The sequence below is a fragment of the Ziziphus jujuba genome, chromosome 12 (assembly GCF_031755915.1).
Source record: "Ziziphus jujuba cultivar Dongzao chromosome 12, ASM3175591v1".
Classification (NCBI taxonomy): domain Eukaryota; kingdom Viridiplantae; phylum Streptophyta; class Magnoliopsida; order Rosales; family Rhamnaceae; genus Ziziphus; species Ziziphus jujuba.
In genome coordinates, this window is record NC_083390.1 from 1,966,129 (window position 1) to 1,989,976 (window position 23,848).

The following is a 23,848-nucleotide window of genomic DNA, read 5'->3' on the forward strand; positions in this document are numbered from 1 at the left end:
ACTGCTTCTGCTGACTCTGGCAATGGCAATGGAGCCGTACTAGCTCCAGAGAAGAACCCATATGTTACTCCTTATGGAAGACAATATTTCCCTCTAGCTGCCATTGTTGGTCAAGTACTTCCCTTTTACTTTTTTTTATTTTTCCCTTCTTCTGGAGAAAACTATGCTCCTTTTTTTTTTTTTTTTTTGGTTAATTCTGCATTTTCTTATGAAATGGAATATGGGCTTTGGTATGGTGTTTTTAGTGAACTGGGTCTTAATTATTTGAATTTCTTGAACTCTTTCTAGAGTTTTGGTTATCAGAGAATTTGTAGATTAATTTTGTGTTTGGGTGTGATGGCTTGGTGTTATTTCTCTAATTGATTGACGTGGTTGAATTATTCCAATGAGATGGATTGGTTGAATAATTAGGATAAAAGGCATTTTAAATTTCAGGGAATGTTCTATTTGATTTTGTACAGCCACTAATGCATATGGAAGAAATAAATTAAATAGGACAAGTATTAAAATATTCTTTAAGTTGCCATAAATAATGTGATTTCACTCCATAAACCAGTTAACATTTACTGATGATTAATTAGTTAATTCTCCATCAATGTGAATTTGTGTATACACAGTGTCTTGTAGGATGCGATTAAAACTGCTCTATTGCTCGGGGCTATTGATCCTGAAATTAGAAGGATTGGTATCTCTGGAAGTCGAGGAACAGCCAAGATAATGATGGCTCGTGGCCTACATGCAATTTCGCCACCCATTGATGTGGTTGTTGGTTCAATTTCAAATGTAGATCGTGCATATCCTGAGGAGTAAAGATGCTGAGTTCTTACTGGTTATTTTGTAATATCAACAATTGATGTAATGCTGTTTATGAATGACCATAAAATGACTGTGTCATGAGTCATCTGTTTTCTACTCTCATGCCAAAGTGATTGAAAGGGTAGAGCAGGTTTTGCATCATCTTTCTTACATGACAAGCTTAAGAAATTCTTTCTTGGGAAGTCATATGTTTGATTCTCAATTTTAAACTTTTTCATCGCCTTTTAGTTTAGTGGTTATTTTGTAATATTAGCAATTGATGTAATGCTTTGATAATGTGTGTTTCGACCAATAACATAGAAAATCTAACTTTATTAATAATCCTCAACAAAAGAATTCACAAAAAGTTTGGAAAATGTTAAAAAATTTCATCCAAAGTTGATTATCGACCGGGAGAACCTTTTATTTGACCTGGAAGACATTAGTTGGTTTAGGAAAAAATATGCTGTTGAGTTGTACGTTAATAAATTTTCAATGTAGATCGTATGTTTAATATTATAGCACCCTATATTAATGTTATCTTAATATGCTGAATCTAGCTTTACTAATGATAATTGTTGACAAAATAAGAGAAAATAAGACCCTCGGTAGTGATAAAAATTCAAATAAAGATGATTACCGATGGTGCATCGGTAATTTCCGATGCCGACGGGTCTATCGGTAATTACCGATACACTTTCGGTAACATCAATTCACATATTTTTTTACTCCAAAGAGTCCGCTAATGTGTGTTTCCGGCAACAACGTGTAAAATATACATTCATTAATGACCCTAAACAGAAAAAACCCTAAAAGTTCAAAAAAAGTTATCAAATTGGCAAAAAAAATTTGATTACCATCGGGCCTTCTGTAATTACCGATGAAACCTACGGTAATCAATTTGTAATTGTTGGAAAAATTACTGTAGGTTACATCGGTAATTATCGAAACCCCTATGGTTATCACATTTTACCAATTTTTTGGCCCCCACAAGTCCCCTAATGTGTGTTAAATGCAACAACATGCAATGCACAAAAATGTGATTACCATAAGGCCTTCGGTAATTACCAATGAAACCTACGGTAATCAATTTGTAGTTGCTGGAAAAATTATCATAGGTTTCATTGGTAATTACCGAAACCCCTATGGTTATCACATTTTACCAATTTTTTGGCTCCCACAAGTCCCCTAATGTGTCTTAAATGCAACAACACGCAAAATATACTTTCTTCAATGATCCTAAGGAGAAAAGACCCAAAAAGTTTGGAAAAAGTTCTCAAATTGGTAAAAAAAAATTTATTATTGTCGGGCATTTGGTAATTACTGATGCAACCTAAGGTAATCAATTTGTCCTTGCTGAAAAAATTACCGTAGGTTTCATTGGTAATTACAGAAACCCATGTGGTAATCACATAACATTACCGTTGATTCTTTTATTGAGGATCATTAATAAAGTTATACTTAGTATGTTCTTGGGGGAAACATATATTATTGAAGTTGTTGGATTGAATTGTGGTGATTTGCTTTGAAAAAATGGTTAAATTGAAATTACCGATGGGGATTCGATAATTACAGACAGAACCATCGGTAATTTTTCCAGCAAGCATATGGATTTCTAATATGGATTACTAACAGTTTCCTCGGTAATTACCGATGACCCATCGGTAATCAACTTTAATTGAAATTTTCTAACATTTTCCAAACTTTTTATGGATTGTATTGTTGAGGCGCATTAAGAAAGTTAGACTTTGCATTTTCTTTGTGGAAACACACATTATCGAAGTTGTTAAATTTTAAAAAAAAAACGACAAATTGTAATTACTAACGCGGTTTCGATAATTACCAATGAAACTGTTGGCATCGGTAATCAACTTTATTTGAAATTTTTTCACTTTTTCTCATTTTTTGTGAATTCTTTTGTTGAAAATCATTAATAAAGTTACATTTAACATCTCTGTAACAGTAAAAAACATACAAAATACACCTACTTTATGTAAAGTTTATATATAATTATTATGATTAGATAACACAAAAAGTGTGCAAATAAAGCAAAAAACCCTAATTTACTTGACTACCAATAGACTATCGGTATTATCGATTTTGTGTCTTCGGTAGTTGTCAGTTCTTTTGTTTTTCATTTTGAATGATTACAATTCAATACACCTATTTTGATAATGTGTATTTGCAACAAGAATTACTTTCCCACCATAATTCCATAAATACATTAATATCGTATTATCATGATTATTGAATACCATCTGTATAACTGTAAATAACATATAAAATACCTAACACACAATACTATTTCACCAAAATAATACCACAAATGATTTTTCAACAAAACAATACCACAATACTATTGACTTTTTTACCAAATCACACATCCAACAATTGGGCTACTAATTACATTCCTACCATTCCATTGAAAAAAAAAAAAATCCCTGCTCCACCTCTGCTGTCCTTTCCTCTATGAAAACGCATCTCTCACCTCTCCTCTTGTAAGCATATGAAAGACATAGGAAAAATTGCATTCACACTATAGCCTGCAGGTGATTCAGCTTCCGCTTTTGGGAGATCAAAAGGAGCTCGACTAGTTTTTGCTAGATTAGAAATAAAGAATATAAACAATACAGGGAGCAAAGGAATATTGGACCATATCTGCTTTTAAGGTAAGGATCTTTTTAATTATCATCAAAATTGCGTTTAAATTTTTCTTGCACAAATCATCAAAATTTACAATTATTTTTTAATTATGCATTGCACCATAGAACATGTTGAGTGCAACATTCTATAATTAAGATGCTCAATTTGAACTTCATGTTTACACTAGTTTCTCTATACATAAGAAAAAAGAAAATTTGTGTCAATTATTTTTTTCCAAATTCAATACAGAAGTATTTCACCTGATGCAAACTGAGAGATTAATATACACCACTAATAACTCTCATTTGAAATTAAGAGAACCAGTCATACAACAATGGATATATGCAAACAAATATAACATTAGAATTTATCATTTTTTGTCAAAAAGAAAAACAAAATAAGACTAGTATTTCTTTTATACAGGATTTTTTTTTTTTGGGTCTTTGAAACATTGATATGCACAAGCTTCCAAAGCGTAATGCACTTATATTATATACACATTAGCCATGAAAACTGAGACAGTTAAATTAATATGCATTTATAATTAATTCAACATTATAAGTCTTACATGATGTGAAGATGGAATATGCATCTCAATGTCATCATATACCTCATATAAATCTTACCTCTAACATATACACATATTTATAATATAGAAGGCAAGCAAAAGAGTAGCATAGTTACCAGGTCAAGGACATGGCAAAGAGCTTTGATTCCATTTTCATCCATAGAATGGATATGCTCCTCCACCCATTTTCTTAGAACCAAATCCAATTCCAGAAACCCACGTTGTCTGCTCCTGTATAGTAGTCTAACCCCATCCCCATCCAAAAAGAAATCAAAACATGATCATCATCAACAAAACCCAAAAACTCAAAACCCAATTTCCAAAAATTAAATAAAAAAACAGAGCAAATAAAAAAGAAAATACTTGATGAATAGGCACCTCTTGCTCTCTTCGTCTGAGAGATCGATAGCAAGCGAGTTGAAATTGTTTGAATAGAAACGATAAAACCCAGCATTTACACAACCCAATAATGGCCTGGAACCAAAAACAATTAGAAAAAAGAAAGAAAAAAAACCCACAAATTGCAAACCCACCTAAGAAATTTAGAACTTCACTTTTATTTTCAATTTCTATACTATACTTCTTTTTTTTATTTATTTTATTTATTTATTTTTATCTATGCACAAGAAAAAAAGGAAAAAAAAGGGAAGAAACGGCATGAATACCCACCAAAGCAGAGTCTCCATGGGAACAAAAGAGGAAGCTCAACTGTTGTTGCTGCAATGGAGCTACGGTGGATCGCGGCCATCAATTTTAGAAGTCAATCGACAATCATCAACGTCCTTCTCAAACTTGCCATTTTATTTTTTCGGAATGTGAGAGAGAGAGGGAGGGAGAGAGAAAATGTGAAAGCCCCTTCAGTCTTGAAACCGTTGTCCATGTTCATAAACCAAGAGGTATGACATACGTCAAAATATATGAATATTGGTTAACTTTTTATTAGGTAATGCAGGCCCACTTGTATTGGTGACTTGGGGAGAGATTTAGGTTATTTCTCTTAGTACTGTAAGTTTAGTATTACGATTTAGCTACATGGTGGAACTGGCTTTGAGGTGACTTAAGCAAGCATGAGAAAAACTCTTAGTTCAAAAAATACACACATTAAGGTAAGCAAGAAATATTAAATAGATAGTTGTGGTATTTGCACTACCAATGATGCAACCAGTTAAGTTGGAAAAATAGCTAAATCGGATATTACCAAGGGCAAGAAATCTAGTGGCAAGGGTCCCAGGAGTTCCAGATATTTCTCCATCACTAAAAAATGCTATAAAATGTGGAAGTAATGACAAAGCCACTAGACTTGTATCAAGAAATGTGTAGAACTGCATTGAGATTTAGTAGACGAAAAAAATTAGCCTTTAAGGTTTTTATGCTTATGACATAAGGAGATAACAAAGGCTAACACCCAAAAATAAAAGGAAAAAAATACAAACTCCCAACACAAACATAAATGTGGATGAGCATAGCAAGGTACTTTCCCATCCTGGTAGAAATATAATTATGAATTTGCGAGAACACAAGAGCCCCTTTAAACCATAAAACCTATATTCTTCTCTATCAACCATACACATGGGCAATCTCTTTCAAGATAATTGTGTCAGATGGATATATGGGAAGACTTAGTGAGAAGCAGAGGAATGGGAAGAGTGGTGAGAAGAAGAAGAAGAAGAAAAAGAGAAGGAGAAAGGAGCAAGGAGTTAGATAAGTCTCCAAACCTACCAGGTTTTGGTTTTAGCCTAAACCAAACTAATTATTAGAAGAAATAATTCAGGAAACTCAGATTTAAAGTTCATAAATCAACCTACCCACATAGGATGCTAATTTTGGCTAACCGGCTTAACAACAAGTTTTATTGCTTCAAAACAAATGGGTTGAAAATAGAGGCAGCATAGCAATGTAAAATAAAAGATTAAATAATACATTTACTATACTATTTTTGTTGCACCATCTGTTTCCATGCATTACTTTTGTCCTTATTTTGGTCAGCACCTTCATGCACTATAAGCAAAACATGGAATAGTGTTCTATTTAAACCTAGAAGTAGAAGATACGATTCTTAAATATAAAAAAAAACACCATATTTAAATCTCTTTACAGGCTAATACATTCATTTGGAGCTTATCCATAAGGAACTAAGTTAATGCCCCACCTAGCAGTTTTAAAATTAGCATACTTAAAGTTTTATTTTTCCTTGAGATCTAAATTTAGTTCTCAAAGAACCATAAGGTCCTTATCCTCCTTGATCATTATGAAAAACAAAAGCAAAATTTCCAACCTAAACAAGGATTCAACAAGAAATCTATGTCAAAATTGCTCAACTTTCTTTATTATTGTTAGGTTATAAATAAGGTTGGGGGGGGGGGGGTGGAAGAAATGGGGAAGCTCATAAATATCCATCTTGTTTATTTTGTTTTTTTCCTTCTTATTAATGACATGACATCATACCCACACAAATAAAATGCTCAAACGATTCAAAGTCAATCCCATAATTTATATTTGTATTCACCAATTTATCATAGTATTATAGGAATCCATCGCATTCACAAGCTATCTTCGTCCGGAAAAAAATGGTTTAAAATCCCAAAATACCCAGAAATCAAGTCATCCAAATAAGATCACGAATAAGTGCAACCACAATCCCCAAAAATAAATAAATAAATAAATAAAAATCCATTCAAATGAAAATTACAATAACCAAACACATTAACAAAAAATAATCATCTAACACAAATAACATATTCATGATGAATTATTTATTAAAAATAAATAAATAAAGGGTTTGAAACCCAGAGAGGTGGATTTGGGTAGATCGAAATGGCATATTGAGACTGAAGAGAAAGAACAAAACCATTTGGTTGATGCGAGGAGGTATCCAAAGGCAGCAACTCCAAGGCCAAGCCCGGGAAGGATGTGGTGGAGCTGATTGATGAGCCTTGGATGCTTCCCTCCACTCACTCCTCCTATTGAACAACTTTCTGGTTGTCCCAAGCTACGTCGCCATTCTCTCTCACTTTCTCTTCCTCTTCTTGTTCGTGCTCCATATTAGGGGAAAAATAGAATAGTTTTTCATCTCCATTTTTTTTTTAATTTCAAAAGGATAATTTGGAAATATTAAAAATAAAAGGATAAAATAAAAAAGATTGAAATGGGGTGGGCATATTTCATTATCGCTCTTGAAATGGGGGTATTGGATGAAATTCCCCCCAAAAAAAAAAAAAATTAAATGATGGGCTTGGAGGAAAAAGTCAAAACATGACTAATTTTCTTAGTCCAACTCAATTTTCAAATTTTGTTTTTTTTTTCCAATATGGCCAGTTGATGAGATTCAGCCTCATGGTTTTTGTAATTCTCTCAATTTGGTAACCCAAAGATCTAGACATTAATAAATACAAATACCTTCAAGTTTTTGGCATTTTTCAAAACATATATGTTATTATTTTTCTTCGTTTTTGTGAGAGTAAATTTTTTAATTAACCAAAGCGTGACCAATACTGGCTTCTTTTGCACTCATTATATATATAAAAAACAATTCTTAAAAAGTCATGCTTCTCTTGGTCCAATCCTTGTTATGTTAAACATTATTTTCTATTATTTAATTATTGAATTGGATTCTCAAATCCGATTTGAAAAATTAAAAATTTTATTCCTCATACCATAGGATAAGAGATGTGACATGCATTCCTCTCTTGGTTATGAAACGTAAAAAAGCTCCAAAATATAGTATTCTCTCATTGAAAAGTTTGAAAGTGCTTTAGATCTTTTCAATTTTTATTCTCAACCAAAAAAAAAAAAAAAAAAAGTAAAATACGTAAGTAAAAGAAAAAAAAAATATATATATATATATGTATATACAAATATCATATACAATGCTTTTACAATTGTTGTATATGCTTACATACCAATACAAAAATCAGCGATCGGCAAGCATTTCAGAGATGGAAGGAGGTTAGACATTTGTTCAGGAAGCTTCTTTAGTTTCTTGCAAACGTGAAGTACAAGAATACTGAGATTGGGGGCATGCCATCTGTCATTGGTGCATTCCACGATGCAAAAGTAAAATATAGATTTTAGGCTGTGATATTGGCCTGAATAGACTGAGAGAGATTCTAGTTTTTCACACTCATGAACACGGAGACTGTCAAGGTTGGGAAAGAAATCCAGAGGAAAGGATACAAGCGAACCACCACAACTTCTTCTTATGAAAACACTTTGCAGGGGCAAGGTTTTGGGTGAGTTTTCTTGGTGCCTTGGAAATTCTAGTTTCTCACAGTTACTGATTTTAGCTATGTCAGGGTAGTAGGCAGACATCCTGTTGGCAATGTAGTTGGGGATGAGCGATTGTGGATATGTAGACGTAGAAAATTAGGATGACTACCACTTTGTCTTTTCTTTAATACGTCCATTAATGATTCTACACCATCACATCCTCCAACTTTAATTGATTGCACTGTTTGTGATAACTCTTCTAGCTTCAGCTTTTCATACTTGCCTAACTTCAACATCAGGAAGGCTGGAGTCCTTGGAAGCGACGAAACAAAACCCACACTACTTCCTTTAATTATAAGCTTTGTTAAACATGGCAGTTTTCTAGGCCAATCAACTGTTGTTAGCCAATCACAGTTAATTATTTGGACTTCTTGCAGCTTATGAAAAACTTTGCCACCTTCTTCAACTTCAATGGAAGACCATTTTTTCCATGCGGACATATTACTGAAACTTAAGATTCTCAATGATGCAAACGGTTTTCTCATAGAATTATTAGAAGCATTGAACCCGTAACACTTAGCACCCACATTCACCACCCTATAGAGTCCATGAATTTAAGGAGTTTCGAGGGATGGTAGCTGTCCAAGTGGTGGCAAACTATTGCAATACTTGCAATTCTCAAGTCTTAGAAACAATATATTGGAGAATGTATGATCCCCAAACCAATCTGGGAAAGATGTACCTCCATATCCATTGACAGTAAGCCTTTTCAAGTTTGTATGAGGTAATAGATTGTTGAGTACATCCGTGGGATTTTTAGACAAAAAACACAGCAAAAAGAAAGGAAAGAAAACAAGGAGCGTAAATTGATGTGAAAACTTTTCTCATTCATTTCTGGACAAAAATATATAAACACGAGTTTACAACAGTAAATCACCTACTTTTCACCTACTATTACAGTAATCATGTCATCAAAAGACAAGCCATACTTTGGCTACTTAATACAACAGTGTTTCACCAAAAAGCTGAAAATATAGTAACTAATCATCACAAAGCAACTTATAACAGCAACAAAGTGACATTACACTAACACTCCTCCTTAATACTTTTACTGGAAACACTAAGATCATTTCTCAATGTTTCAAACCTGTTTCTTGGCAATGCTTTTGTCAAAATATCAGCAAGCTGGACCTCAAACCTATAATGAACCAGCTTCACTTCACCATTTCTTTCAACTTATAAACTTTGTTTTCCTCTCCTTGAAGAACAAAGCCTTCAGGTTGTTCAACATACACTTCTTCTTGCAAGTAACCATTTAGAAATGCAGATTTCACATCTAAATGGTAAACTTTCCAACCTTTTTTAGCAGCAAGAGCTACTAGAAATCTAATTGTCTCATATCTTGCAACTGGTGCAAACGTATCTCCATAATCAATACATGGTTGTTGCACATAACCCTTAACTGCCAATCTTACTTTATGCTTGTTTATTGTATTATCTACATTGAGCTTGTCCTAAAGACCCATTTCACTCCAATTGCCTTTTTTCCTTGAGATTTGTTCACCGATTCCCAAGTGTTGTTTTTGTTTATCATACTAATTTTAGTTTTCATAGCCTCTTTCCATGTCTCGAACTGATTTGAGTCATAGAAAGTAATTGGATCACACAATGCTAGGTTGCATCTCTCATAAACATCAGTTAAAGGTCTTGTACCTAGGACATCGGATATAGGTCTTGTATCTCGGACATTAGACCGGGGTCTTGTATCTCGGACATCGGATAGGGGTCTTGTATCTCGGACATCAGACATGGTTCTTGTATCTCGGACATCGGACAGAGGTCTTGTATCTCGAATGCCCACAACATCTTTATCATCTGAATCAGCCTCCTCCTGAATTTCTCCATGTTTTTGAATAAAATTCTCTTTTAAGGTTAGAACTTCACTCTTTTCCCAATTCCATTCTACTACAAAGCTTTTTTCTTTCATTCCAACATTTAGAATTTCACTTCCATGTTGATCACATATTGTGCAAGACTTATTTTGAAAATTCAAGGAATATCCATTTTCAAGCATTTGTCCAACACTTAACAAGCTTTGATTAATTTTAGGTACATATAATACATTTAAAATGAGTTTAGTACCTGTTGAAGTTTCCACAGCCACATCTCCTTTGCCTTGAACTTGAATAAAATCTCAATTTCTTATTTGGACTTTGGAAACAAAGCTTCTATCCAAGGTCTTGAAGAGATCAGCATCATGAGTCATATATTGAGTGCAGCCACTATCCAGCAACCAAGCTTCTTTGCTGCTGTTTTCTGCATAACACGTAACAACAAACAACATTTCCTCACTTTGCCGTGCTTCATCAACAACTTGTACTTGGTGTGCTTGTTGCACTTGTCCTCCTTGTTTTTTGCAAACTATTTCAATTTCTCCAAATTGTTTGCAAGCTCTACATTGAACATTAGGCCTAAACCAGCAATATTTTTCAGGATGGTTGTCTTTTTTGCAATGAGAGTACTTCATAAACTTCTCCCTTTATGCTTGTACCAGCACCATGTTTTCCTTTGACATTACTTCCTCCACCTTATTGCTTCCTTTGATTATTTTTTGCTGGAACCTTACCTTTTTGTAGTGCTAGAAAAGCACTTTCTAAGTTTTTTTCTTATCTTATAGATCTTCTTTGTTCAGTTGCTTGTAAAGCATTAACAAGCTTTGACAAAGAAATTTGACTCAAATCTCTTGACTCCTCCAAGGATGAGATCTTTGCTTCAAACTTCTCCAGTAAGCTTACCAGCACTTTTTCCACTACTCTTTTATCTCCTAGCTCCTCTTCGAGAATTCTAATCTGGTTTGCTATCTTTATTAGTCTATCAATGAAGTCTTTTACCAACTCAGAATCCTTCATTCTTAAAGTTTCAAACTCTCTCCTTAAGTTCAATACCTGCATTTGTCTTGTTCTTGCACTTCCCTGAAACTCTTCTTTCAGCTTGTCCTAGACCTCTTTAGCTGTAGTACAAGCTATAATTCTAGTGAACATCACTTCTGAAACACCAGCATGTAAAGCATATAAAGCCTTAAACTTTTTTACAAACTCCTCACTGTGTTACTTTATTTGAGCGATAGTGGGATTTGCTGTCAGAGGGGGAGGATTTCTATCGGTCTCTACAACTTCCCATGAGTCAAAAGCTTGAAGGTAAGCTTTCATTTTTATAGACCACATGGCATACTTTTTCTCCAGAAAATATAGGAGGTGATGGAGCAGAAAAATAAGTTGAAGCCATTTAAAAAAAAGGAAGAAAATGTAGAAGGAAGGTTTCTGTATTTTTTTTGCTATTTCACTCACAGCCCCACTAAGATCATTAGAGCTCTGATACCATTTGTAGGATTTTTAGAAAAAAAAAAAACAGCAAAAGGAAAGGAAGGAAAATAAGGAGCGTAAATTGGTGCGGACAGTCCTCATGCGGACCACAGTATTGGTGATAGTTTTTCATAATATTGGTGACGATTTTCTAAGAAACCGTCGTTAATACTATAAAAAACTGTCACTAATACTGCGGTCCTCATGCGAACCGTCCTCACCATAGAATTTTGTGTGAAAACTTTCCTCATTCATATCTAGACAAAAATATATAAACACGAGTTTACAACAGTAAATCACCTACTTTTCACCTACTATTGCAGTAATCATACCATCAAAAGACAAGTCATACTTTGGCTATCTAATACAATGGTTTCACCAAAAAGCTGAAAATACAGTAACTAATCATCACTAAGCAACTTATGACAGCAACAAAAGTGACATTACACTAACAACATCTCTATCATGTTTTTTATTATTATCATTGCCTTTTCAGTCCAAATGTAGTGCTTCAAGATACTTCTTGTCCACGAACTTGGCATTTGATGCATCACTTGCATTTGCAACATTAGACAAAGTTACCCATGAAGATCTGAAATCTCCCTCAACTCTCCTATGTTGGTCACATTATCTTTTCCAACAATAAAATCAGTCAACGTTTGGAGACTTTTCAATTTACTCATTTGCCTTGGCATCTCTACCAATCTATGACACACATTAACGTCAATATATCGTAACTTACTAACATGATGCATATTTTCAGGCAATTCAAAAAGATAGGAACACCCAACTAAATTGAATACTTGTAAATTATACAAATTACAGATTTTTGGTCTTTCAATTCTGGCGTGGCTGAACCTGAGGAAGCGAAGATGCTTTAGTTCACCAATTGATTCAGACGATTCCTTCACAGTTAAACAACCATGAAATGATAATACTCTTAAATACCTTAAGTTATAATATTACACGATTCACCACTTCATCAGAGAAAGTCTCTATATGAAATCGGGAATAGTGGGAAAATGGTACGCAAATAGGTTGCTTCAGCAGTAATAGAATCATATCACATTGGCGAATCCAAATATTTAACAAAAGAATGATGCACATTTTGCAATGGCATCTTTTGAGCTGTTATCTTGTAATATAATACAATGTCCTCTGGATACATATTTGGCTAAATCATGAAACAGATCATGCATGCCAAATAATTCTTGTCCACTGGATCTTTGGAAAAATGAGGTTGACACTAACTCATTAAAATATTCATCACCTACATCTTCCATTCTCTTATTTATCTTTGATTACTGCAACAGATTTTCTGCCATCCAGAATAAGATCACTTTGCCTTTTGCAAATTTGTAGCCCTTGGGGAATAATGAACAAAAAGCAAAACATCGTTTTAAGTGTGAGGGTAGGTAATGATAACTCAACATCACTAATTTACTCTTTCTTCTTTCTTTTCTCCGTTTCACTATGTTTATCTGAAAGTATACTCTTCTTTTGTCTTTCTTCCCTTCCCTCTGGACTATTATTTTCAAATTTAGAATCATGCAATTCTTCTAATGAATTTGGCAAAATTAATCATATATACTGTCAAAAGTAAAATAAAAATTTAATAGGATAATTTCTAAACAAAGTTACGTAAGTTGTTTATGCTTATTTATCTAATTTATCTATCAAAATGCATGTTTTGGCTTAACTTTGAGAAAATAATGGTTCAGGAGCAGTATGAAATTTTGGGTATCATAGAGAGAAGAGTACAAAAAAATAGTATGATTCAGAGGGACAAAAATGTAGTTACCTTTAATTTATTTATTTATTTTTGGTTAGATAAGTTTAAGGTTTATCTCAATGAATTTGCAGAGCAGGGAGAGATTGAAAACAGAAAACTAAAATAAATTTGTTAATTTCAAGTCTCTGGATTAATTTCTTTCTCTTTAATTAAATTTCTCGCTTAGTTTTAAACAACTAATAGTGGGAGGACTTTGGATTTCATTGGTTGATTGGTCGGTCATTGTAGTGGACCTCACACGGCTAAAATTTTTTTCCTTTAACTTGAACTAATTTTATTAATGCAAAAATAAAAGCTTTTAATCTGTGTTTTTTCTTTATTTTTTCTCTTACATTCTATCATAAAAAGAAACCGAGATGATATACAATGATGACTGACCAACACTCTCTTCTTTTATCTTTCTATCATATGAAACTAATTGTTTGGCCATTACATTAGCGATTAAAAAAAATAATAACCAAATAAAGATTTACTATTTTATTTTGTTTCTTTGAGAAGCATATCTTTGAATAGACATAGATTTGAATGTCCTTAATTCTTCTTTCTATCTTTCCATACGATATCCTCTGATATTCTGATTTTCAATGTTCTCTGTTATAAAAATTAATTTTTAAAGTATTATAACCATGGCTACCAAGATAAGAATGAACTGAAGTCTTTAAATCATCATCAATATCCATGATAAATGTAAATGTAAATGTAAAACTAATAATTCTTAATACAACACCAAAATTAGAACTACTTTATCTAAATTTCCCAAATAAATCAGAATTTGAAAATTTTATTTGCATTTGTTGCCATCCTTGCAGGATTTGTGAACACATGAACCCAAAATAAATGAGGAAGAGCATGCTGGAAGACAAAAGCTTTGTTGTGAATTCTCATCCATGTCTTCTGTAGCATTCCATATTCCTGCAATGATAAATTTATTTAATATAACAAGACCTCAAAAAGGAATAAACTTGATGGCCTGCCAAACCATCATATCAAATGCTAGATGCTCTACATCCTATGCAATATATAGAGCTGTATACTAAGCTAAGCTTTAGCGCGGTTGATTAACTTTGCTAAACTATTTAATGATATCAATAATTCCATAAACTTATTAGTCAGTTCAATTCCATTCATAAACAAAGGAAAGGTATCTTAAATTCTAACTAGAAAAAGGGGATAATGTATATAGCTCCCTCCTTTTTCTTTTCTTTTTTTTTTTGTAAATTTTTTTCAAAATGTTTTTCATAAAATAATTAAACGGTTAACAGAAAAGATGCAGGACTACATAAATGAAATAGCAGACATCTATAAAGATACAGCACCAAGAATTGAATGAATGTACAAGGAGTTTGAACCTACAAATATGTCTTAGCATTAACAATTCAATCAGCAAAATATTGGTTAGAGCACGCTTAATATATCCAGACCTCAAAAATATCAGCCATATTTGTAAGAAAATAAGTAAATACATAAGCCAATAGTGTCACCATACTTTAGGTATATATAATCATCAACTGTGATGTTGTTAAACTTCTAACTAAAAAGATGACTAGCCAAAGAGCAGACAGTGAAGAGACATCCAAACTATAAAGAAAGTTGGGAGACCATATTGTTCAAACCTCAAAGTATATTAAAGAAAATTTAACATTGAAATCCAAAATGATGCTGCACAAAGTAATAGGGAAAAGGAATGATAAGCCTTGGAATTTTTAATATATAGCTTAGGATAAATGCAGATAATGCCCCAAAAAAAAAAAAAAGAAAGAAAAGAAAACAGTTAAAAGGCTAAATTTCTGAATAAGAAAGATGTTGATGAATTTTCTCAGGTTCATGCATGCAGCACTCACAAAACAACTGAATATTCAAGAAATAAGCACAAATGGGACAACAAATTGAAAATATTGTTACGTACCAACCTACAAGACATGTAAAGAGTAGTCAGTTGAACATATCTGATCAAATGAGCTTGCGATCGAGATAGATGCCGGGGATGTGAGAAATCTTGTTCCAGTCTTTCCCTTTATCCCTCTGACACCTTTCTTTCAGGATTGGACATTTGTTGATGGCTAAAACAGTAAGAGATGTAGGCAGTTTTTGTTGTGGCAGATGCAGTAATTGAGGGCATGACTCGATTTCTAGATATGTGAGAGAAGTGAGTTGTTGAAGCACCTTTATGTCCAGCCTCTTAAGACTTGTAAATCCTTCCATCATAAGATGGGTGAGAGTTGAAGGCAGTAGCCCCTCCTCTGGAAACGATTCCACACCTTCACCTCCTACGATTTCAAAGTATGTAAGGGCTTGGAGTTTTTGTAAATTCCAATTGTCTCAGTGTGCAATAAGTTTAGAGCAGTTTTTAATCCAAAGACGACACAGATTAGAGGGTAGACCACCTTCAGGAAATGACTCCACCTCTGGACAATCAATGATCCTTAAATCTTCTAGAGATGGGAGGAGGTTAGCCATTTGCTCAGGCAGCTCTTTTAATCTCTTGCAACCATTCACTATAAGACCAGTTAGATTGGAAGCATGCAATCCACCATTAGGGAAATATATGAACTTGAGGCAACCTCTGATGCGTAGAAAAGATAGACATGTTAGGCCGTGTCGGTACTGCAGCCCATCAGAGATTCTAGATTTTCACAATATTCAAGTATGAGAAAATTGAGGTTGGGAAGGAAATCCAGGGGAAAGAATATAAGTGAACCACCATAACTTTTTGATATGGAAACCTTTTGAAGAGAAGTTTTGAGTGAGTCATGGTGCATTGGGAATTCTAATTTCTCACAATAATGGATTTCCAAATGTGTCAGGGTAGCAGGGAGGCATCCTGCAGGCAAGGATATAGGCACAGAACAATCATTGATATATAGATTTTGAAGACAACAAGTTTGGCTCTCACTTAATGCCTTCATCAATGATTCGACACCTCTACATCCTCCAATACTAATCGATTCCATGGTTTGTGGCAGTTCCTGTACCTCTAGTTTTTCACACCTGCCTAACTCCAAGTGACGGATAGCTGGAGTCCTTGTGAGTGATGAAAGCAGAACCTCACTGCCACTGCTATAACATATAATTTAAAGCATGGTTAAACATGGCAGGTTTACAGGCCAATCAACAGTCCTTAACCTGTCACACCCAACTATTTCAAGTTCTTGGAGTTCAGGGAAAACTTCATCATCTTCAACTTCAATTGAACACCATTCTTCCCAGGCTGGCATATCATAGAAACTTAAAAATTCCAGTGATGCAAATGCCTTTCTCGCAGAATTAGAACCATTAATCCCATAAATTCTATACCCACAGTGATCACTCCACAAAGTCCATCAATATATAGAGTTTTGAGGGAGGGTATCTGTCCAAGTGGTGGCAAGCACTAGCTGATACGAACCTAGGATGACCTGCTCCTAAACCCGTATTATACTAGGCCGGATCTTAATTAAGTTCAAGTTTTAATGGAATGGACCTCAACCCCTAACCAACCTGTGGTTAGAAACCTTGGTATAATGTAGACGCCACAATAGGGGATGGAAAACCTATTGATAAGTCAAGCTAAAACAACCAATTCTCTAATGGTGTTTTAGGTGTTCTCAAAGAACAAAGAGATAATTAATCTCACAAGTATTTTCTTAATCAAATCAAAGTTTCAAAGTTATCTTATTAATGAAAAATAAGCCTTTAAATAGGCTTTGAAAGAAACAACATAAACCCTAAAAACCCTAGGAAAAACCGGCCACACAATGGAGAATCCTACCTTGGCCGAAACTTTCCTATTCCTAAACTAATTTGGATTAATTAATTCCTTTATTTTGAATTTAGGAATTAATTAATTTACAATGAAAATAATAAAAATAAAAACTTTCCTAAACTTATTTATCCAGAAAATAAATAAATAAAACTTAAAAAGTAAAGGTAGTTTCCTAAAACAAAAAGTAGAATAAAATTAGGAAACTATAATACTAGCTTTTTTGACCAATTTGACTTTGACTATTCTTTGACCAAATTGATCTCCAAATCAGCTTCAATATGCTTTGTAGGATGCCAAATAAGCTTATTGTGAAGTTCCCCACGTTGCCCTTGCTTGGAAGTATGAGAAAAGGTTAATACAGTAAAATACAGTAAAACCCGCGAAGAAAAACAGCAAATCCGGCCCTTCCTTCCCTTTGTGCGCAAACCACCTTGTTGGTCGGCTTTGAAGCTGCTTTGGCTGGTTTCTATGACTCATCCTCCATATGAATTGAACCCATAAAGATGGGGTTCCAATTCATACAACCCGGCCTCTTTATTGTTACAAAAAACGTCACCCGACCCCGTTTTGGCTTCTATTGCTTGTATGAGTAACACAGGCCTTTGTTCTTTAGATATGGCCAACCCCTCTTGGCTATGACTTATTCCTTCTATGAAGACAGCAAGATTGTCCTTGAACCTCTTGGCTTGGGCCCTAGTGATCGGCCCCACCTTCATTTGTATTGGGTCAGCACCCCAGCGGGTTGTTGGTCGAGCAGTCTCGGGTGGATTCGCATCACTAGCAATACTTACACTTGTCAAGTCTTATATAGACTGTGTTGCAGAATGATACATCACCTAACCACTTAGGGAATGAAGTACCCCCATATCCATTTATGTAAAGCATTTTCAAATTTGTGTGAGGCAATAGATTTTCAAGTACTTCTTTGTCATCAGTTGAATCATTAGACTTGCCATTCCAGTTCAAACACAATGCCTCAAGATTGTTTTTGTCCATCAACTTGGCTTCCAATGCATCCTTACCACTTGGGACATTCTGTAAATTTCTAAGGTGAAGTTCTCCATGGAGATCTGAAAGCTCCCTCAACTCTCCTATCTTGGTCTTATTATCTTTTCCCACAACAAAATATCTCAACACCTGGAGACTCTTCAATTTACTCAATTGTATTGGCATCTCTACTAAATTAAAACAATAACTGATATCAAGATGCCTCAAGTCAAAAGATTAAGGAAGCGAAGATGCTTTAGTTCACCAATTGATTCACTTAACTGCCTCAAATTTTTACAACCAAACAATGATAATACTCTCAAACACCTCAACGTCAAAATTACGTTGTTCACTACTTCGTTGAATAAGTTGCGAAATGAATATTTGTCTAATGGTAAAAGTGTGCGCAAATGAGTTGATTCAGTAATCGTGCCAAATATCTGTGAGGAAACAACTGATCCAACACCTAGATGACGCATCCTCTTCGTCTCTTCATTTGAGTTCCAATCTTCTATTGTAAAACAATATTCCCCGGATACATATCTCGCTAAATCATGGACAAGATCCTGCATCACAAAGAAAGATTTTTCTACTTCAAATGAGTGTTTCCAGAAAGATACTCTAACTTTACTTGATCTTTGGAAAAATGATGTTGACACTAACTCGTTAAAATATTCATCACCTATATCTTCCATTCTCTAATCTCTTTTTGATTGATGCAAAAGATTTTCTGCCATCCACAATAAAACCAATTCATGCTTCTGGAATGCATAGTCCTTGGGGAATATTGAACAAAAAGCAAAACATCACTTTAGGTGTGATGGAAGGTAGTTGTAACTTAACAACAAAGCTGGTAGAATTTTAGTCTCTTTATATGAGAAATCCCAAGTCTCACTCTTTAATACTCTTTCCCACTCATTGATATCTTCTTTGGAGCATAAGAGGCCTCCAAGTGATTTTGCAGCTAAGGGCAAGCCATTGCATTTCTTGACAATTCCTCTACCAATTTTTTCCAGGACTTGACATATACCAGAATCTCTAATTTTGTCAAACACATGCTTTTCAAACAGTTTCCAGCAATCTTCATCTTTCAAGTGCGCAAGATGATAATGAGCTGGAATAGTACCCGTGATGTCTGCAACTTTTTTGTTGCGTGTTGTGACAATAATCTTACTTCCTTGAGCCCCATAATTAAATGGTGAACTCATTTTCTTCCAATCAATATAATCCTCATTCCACACATCATCTAAAACAATTAAGAATTTTTTTCCGGTTAGCCCCTCTTTCAACCTAGTTTGAAGCAAATCCAAGTTGGTGTCATCATAACAATGAGAGTGAGACTTAGTTACAGCACAGAGAACTGTTTTTGTTGCCCTGCAAATATCAAACTCTTCAGAAACACAAACCCATGATTTGAAGTTAAAGTCCTTCTCAACTGCGTGATCGTCATACACTGATTGAGCGAGGGTGGTTTTGCCAATGCCACCCATGCCTACAATTGGAATCACAGAGACCTTATTCCTACCTTCATGATCATCTGTAAGCAACAACTTGATTATGGCCTCCATATCAGCATCTCTATCATAGACCTCAGATTCTTCTATCAAAGATGTGGTTGGTGGTCTTGGTGATGGTTTTTCGTCAACACCCTTTATAAGACCAAGCACATATATTCGTTCTTCAAGAAATTTTAACCTTTTAAGAATCTCCTCCAGCTTCTTCTTCATATCTCGATTATATGAATGGATAGAAATGGAAACAGAATGTTTGAATAACTTACTTGCTTTGGACGACTTTGTTGATTCAGCTTTTAAGTTAGACTGCAGAGCATGAGTTTCAATCTCATCCAACAGATCATCTGCATCGTAGGAAGCACTTTCAAGCTCGTCCAGCCACTGCTTGATGTTTGGTTTGGTGTTTTGCTTCAACTCGGCATCATCGAGCACAGAATTAACAGCTGATAGGAGTCTTCAAATTGTTGATGAGCTGATCACTGATTTTCTTTCCCCGCAGGTAGTCCACCACCTCACGACGAGCCAGCCTATCGAACACCACCCGAAGGGTAGCAGAAAGAAGAGCTCCACCCACCAATGCAACAGCCATGTTTTGTTCAGAATTTGCAATCCACATAGAGATTGATCAAAGAAATCAAATGGCAATGGAGAGAACCAGTAGCACTCGGTTTGGTAGTTGAAAGTCAACGTATTGAGTTCCTTTCAGTTTGTCGCTTTACTTCATACACAAGAAATGGTGGGTGGATTTCAGAGCAGCTTATTGGTTGGATATGTCATTGTGGTGGACCTCACATGGTGAATAGGTTCTAATAAAACATAAAGAAACACAATTATTAGAAGAAAACTTTCAACCTGTATTAATCTATTGATCCAAAATAAATTTTTAAACTTTGGATTTCTTCTAAATTTTTTCTGTTTTATATTAATATCTTAGTAAAAGGTGATATGTGATATGATGACCATAATATGAAACTACTAATTTGGCCATTACAGAAGAGAAAAAAAAAACAAAAATAGTAAAGATTCACCATTTTAATCCTTGGGGACTTTTAAATGTAAATATCAACAGGAGAATCACACAAAAAGAAATCTGGTGGAAAACTGTTTTCTTGTTTCCAAAATTGTTACATAATAAAATAAATTCTACTTTTTAATTCAGAAAAATAGTCCTTTAGTACATTACACAACATGCTCCCAGATTCCAAAGTTAGAAACCACCCAAAAATAAAATAAAAATAAAAATAAAAAATAAAAAATAAAAAAGGTTCATACATAGCGTTTAAAATTCTGCTAAGGTTGCTTACAAATATGTATTTATTGGATACTGAGAAAGACAAACAGAAGTTGAAAATTTTGGTGTAAGAAACTAAAAATTTCTCTTTGCAGGCGTGGCAATAATTGTAGGTCCTATACTGTGGGCCTCGGGAAGTTTCACCTAACTTTCCTCATATAGGACAAAAAGGCGTGGTCAATGTCTCAACATTTTCATGCTCAGAAAGGATATAATTTGCAGAGTAAATTGGTCTGTGCACTTCAGTTTGGAATAATCTAAAAAGAAGCTCCACACACTACTTACATAAAAAGTTCAAAGTGAAGATTCATTTCATTTACGAAAGAGAGAGCAGGCTGAGTATAGTTTCTGTAAGCTTATTTCTCAAATAAACCTTTTTTCTTCAAATGGACAATGGTCACCACACAAGTTCAAGCAGAAACGAAAATAAATAATCAAAACATTGGGGATTTAACTCCTCTCTGAGATCAGAAGTTGGATACTTTGAGCTAAGTTTTCAGAAGCACAAAAGACAAGGTATTTGGAACGTACTTTCCATACATATTAGAAAAAGCAATGGCCATTAGAGAAGAGAGAAAAAAAAAAGGCGAATTTCTACAGTGCTAATGGAGGTACTTGGTGCTTTGAGGACATCTATCTTAATCACCCTGTAACTTTCAAGAGCCTTGCAATAGATTCCAAGATCAAGAAGGATTTTCTGGAGGATTTGGACAACTTCATGAATGGAAAGGAATACTACAACAAAACTGGGAAAGCTTGCTAAAGAGGCTACTAGTTATATGGTCCAACAGGAACTGGCAAGGCAAGCTTGATAGCAGCCATATCCAATTGTCTTAAAGTTTGACATCTACAACTTGGATTCAACAGATATTCCAAGAGATTTCCATCCCAGATTTTTTGCTTATTTGGATGTCTAGCTGAGCATTAATTATAATCATGGACTTAGATAACTCTAAAGTTACAAAACTAGGATTCACCAAATGATCAAATGCAAAGATAAAGCCAAACACAAGAAGATACAATGTCTGGACAGCTGAATTTCATAGATGGAATTTACTCATGCCGTGGAGAAGAGAGAATGCGGAGCCAATGCAATCAGCTCAACGTAGCACAGCAAACAGAGAAAAAGATGTTGCATACACAAAAATTTAGAGGATCAACAAGCATATTCTAGTTTGTTTTGAAAAAAAAAAAAAAAAGAATACATTCTTATTCATGTATATGTATATATATATATATAATATAGGACTATCTAATACATTCTTATTCATGCATATATGTAAAACATATAGGACTATCCTGAATATTAAAAACCAAAGGTAACAACCATATCTATCAAAGTAAAACCTGAAGAGAAGTTTCCTGAAACCATCAAACACATCGAATTGTAAATCTTGAAAAGAAGGAAAAAAAAATAACATATTAAAATGGCTTAGCAGAAGGAACATGCATGGCAGAAAAGTGAAGACATTTCATAGTTTCCAGCAAGACATAAGAGGAGTCACAAAGAGCAAGGAAGTATTTTACATCAAAATAAAAGGCAGAAGAGAGAGGGTAAAGGCAGAGCACTGAAGCAGAAACAGACACTCATCTGTTTTTGCAAAGGAAGAAAGAAAAGAGAGTCTGTGTGCAGGCAAACTGTTTAGTATATTTAGCTTCTTCTTTCTTTCTTTTTTTAATTTTTTTTTATTTGATACCAGAGATGGGAGGAGTTAAACTCCAGACCTTGGTCAGATAAAATAGTGAAAATCTTTATAATGAGTCTATGACAATGAAATCTTTACATAATATTTACACTAAAAGGGGTTAAAAGATACCAAAAATAAACTACCTACGGCAATGAGGCTGAGGCACATAACCCATCAAACGGGCTCAAGGTGATATAAATGGTGGGGAATGTGAGTAATCTTATTCCAGTCGTTCCCTTTATCCCTCTCGCACTTTTCTTCCAAGATTGGACATTTATAATACTCAAAGAATCAAGAGAGGAAGGTGGTCTTTCTTCTGGCAGATTTCGTAACTGAGGGAATGACTTGATTCCTAGACATTGAAGAGAGGTGATTTGTTGAAGGCCCTTAATGTTCACCCTAAGAACAGTAAGAGTGGAAGGCAGCAAACCATCCTCTGGAAATGATTCCACACCAGCACCTACAAATCCATATGTAATTTTTAACTGTTTAAGAGCATGGAGTTTTTGCAAATTCCACTTTTTCTGCTTGCAATGAGTTTACAGCAGTTTAAAACTTCAAGTTTAATCAGATTAGAGAAAAAAGCACCCTCAGGAAATGACTCCAGCTCTTGGCGAAATGAGATGTACAGGGTTTTCAAAGATGGAAAGAGGTTAAACATTTCCTCGGGCAGCACCTCTGGTTTCTTGCAAGCTCCACCGCAAAACCAGCAAGACTGGGGTCATGGAAACCAGTTTCAAGAAAAGATATGAAATTGGGGCAGTTCACAATTTGAAATGGGAATTCTAATTTCTCACATTCCTCGATTTATAGTTCTGTCAAGGTAGTTGGCAGACATCCTGCAGGCAAGGAACATTCGCTAATATGTAGCTTTTGAAGACAAGAAGTTTGGCTCTCTCTTAATGCTTCTACCAATGATTCTAGACCATGACATCCTTCAATTCTAAGTGGTTCAACTGTCTGTTGAGGTTCCTGCAGGTGTAGTTCTTCGCACTTGCCTAACTCCAAGTCTTGGATAGCTGAAGTCCTTGGGAGTGATGAAACTAGAAACTTGTTCCCTTCAATTATAAGCTTAGCTGAACATGGAAGGTTGTGAGGCAAATCAGCAGTATTTAGCCGACCACAGTTATATATTTCAATTTGCTGGAGCCTAGGGAAATCTTCACCATCTTCAACTTCAATTGAAGACCATTTTTCCCATGCTAACATCTCACTGAAACTTAAGAATAGCAGCCATAAAAATGGCTTTCTCATAGAATT

General features: G+C 34.6%; 2 protein-coding genes across 3 annotated transcripts; both read right to left on the reverse strand.

Moving 5' to 3' along the window:
• Positions 1-3,137: 3,137 nt before the first annotated feature.
• LOC125422844 (succinate dehydrogenase assembly factor 2, mitochondrial-like) lies at positions 3,138-5,419 on the reverse strand. 2 transcript variants are annotated; one of them, XM_060813582.1, is made up of 4 exons: positions 4,676-5,419; positions 4,385-4,480; positions 4,123-4,249; positions 3,138-3,395 (listed from the first exon to the last, which is right to left on the reverse strand). In XM_060813582.1, exons 1-4 carry the CDS (start codon positions 4,690-4,692, stop codon positions 3,327-3,329), a joined length of 309 nt encoding a protein of 102 aa, XP_060669565.1. In that variant the 5' UTR covers positions 4,693-5,419; the 3' UTR covers positions 3,138-3,326. The 2 variants fall into 2 exon arrangements, with proteins under 2 accessions (XP_060669565.1, XP_060669564.1); XM_060813581.1 differs by having other exon boundaries at positions 3,139-3,395; positions 4,370-4,480; positions 4,676-5,412.
• Positions 5,420-15,316: 9,897 nt separating this feature from the next.
• On the reverse strand, positions 15,317-18,281 carry LOC132800245 (putative disease resistance protein At3g14460). The gene is made up of 6 exons (XM_060813506.1): positions 17,900-18,281; positions 16,490-16,574; positions 16,260-16,423; positions 16,090-16,187; positions 15,751-15,970; positions 15,317-15,633 (listed from the first exon to the last, which is right to left on the reverse strand). The coding sequence occupies exons 1-6, from the start codon at positions 18,279-18,281 to the stop codon at positions 15,317-15,319; spliced, it is 1,266 nt and encodes a 421-aa protein (XP_060669489.1).
• Between the last annotated feature and the right edge of the window lie 5,567 nt (positions 18,282-23,848).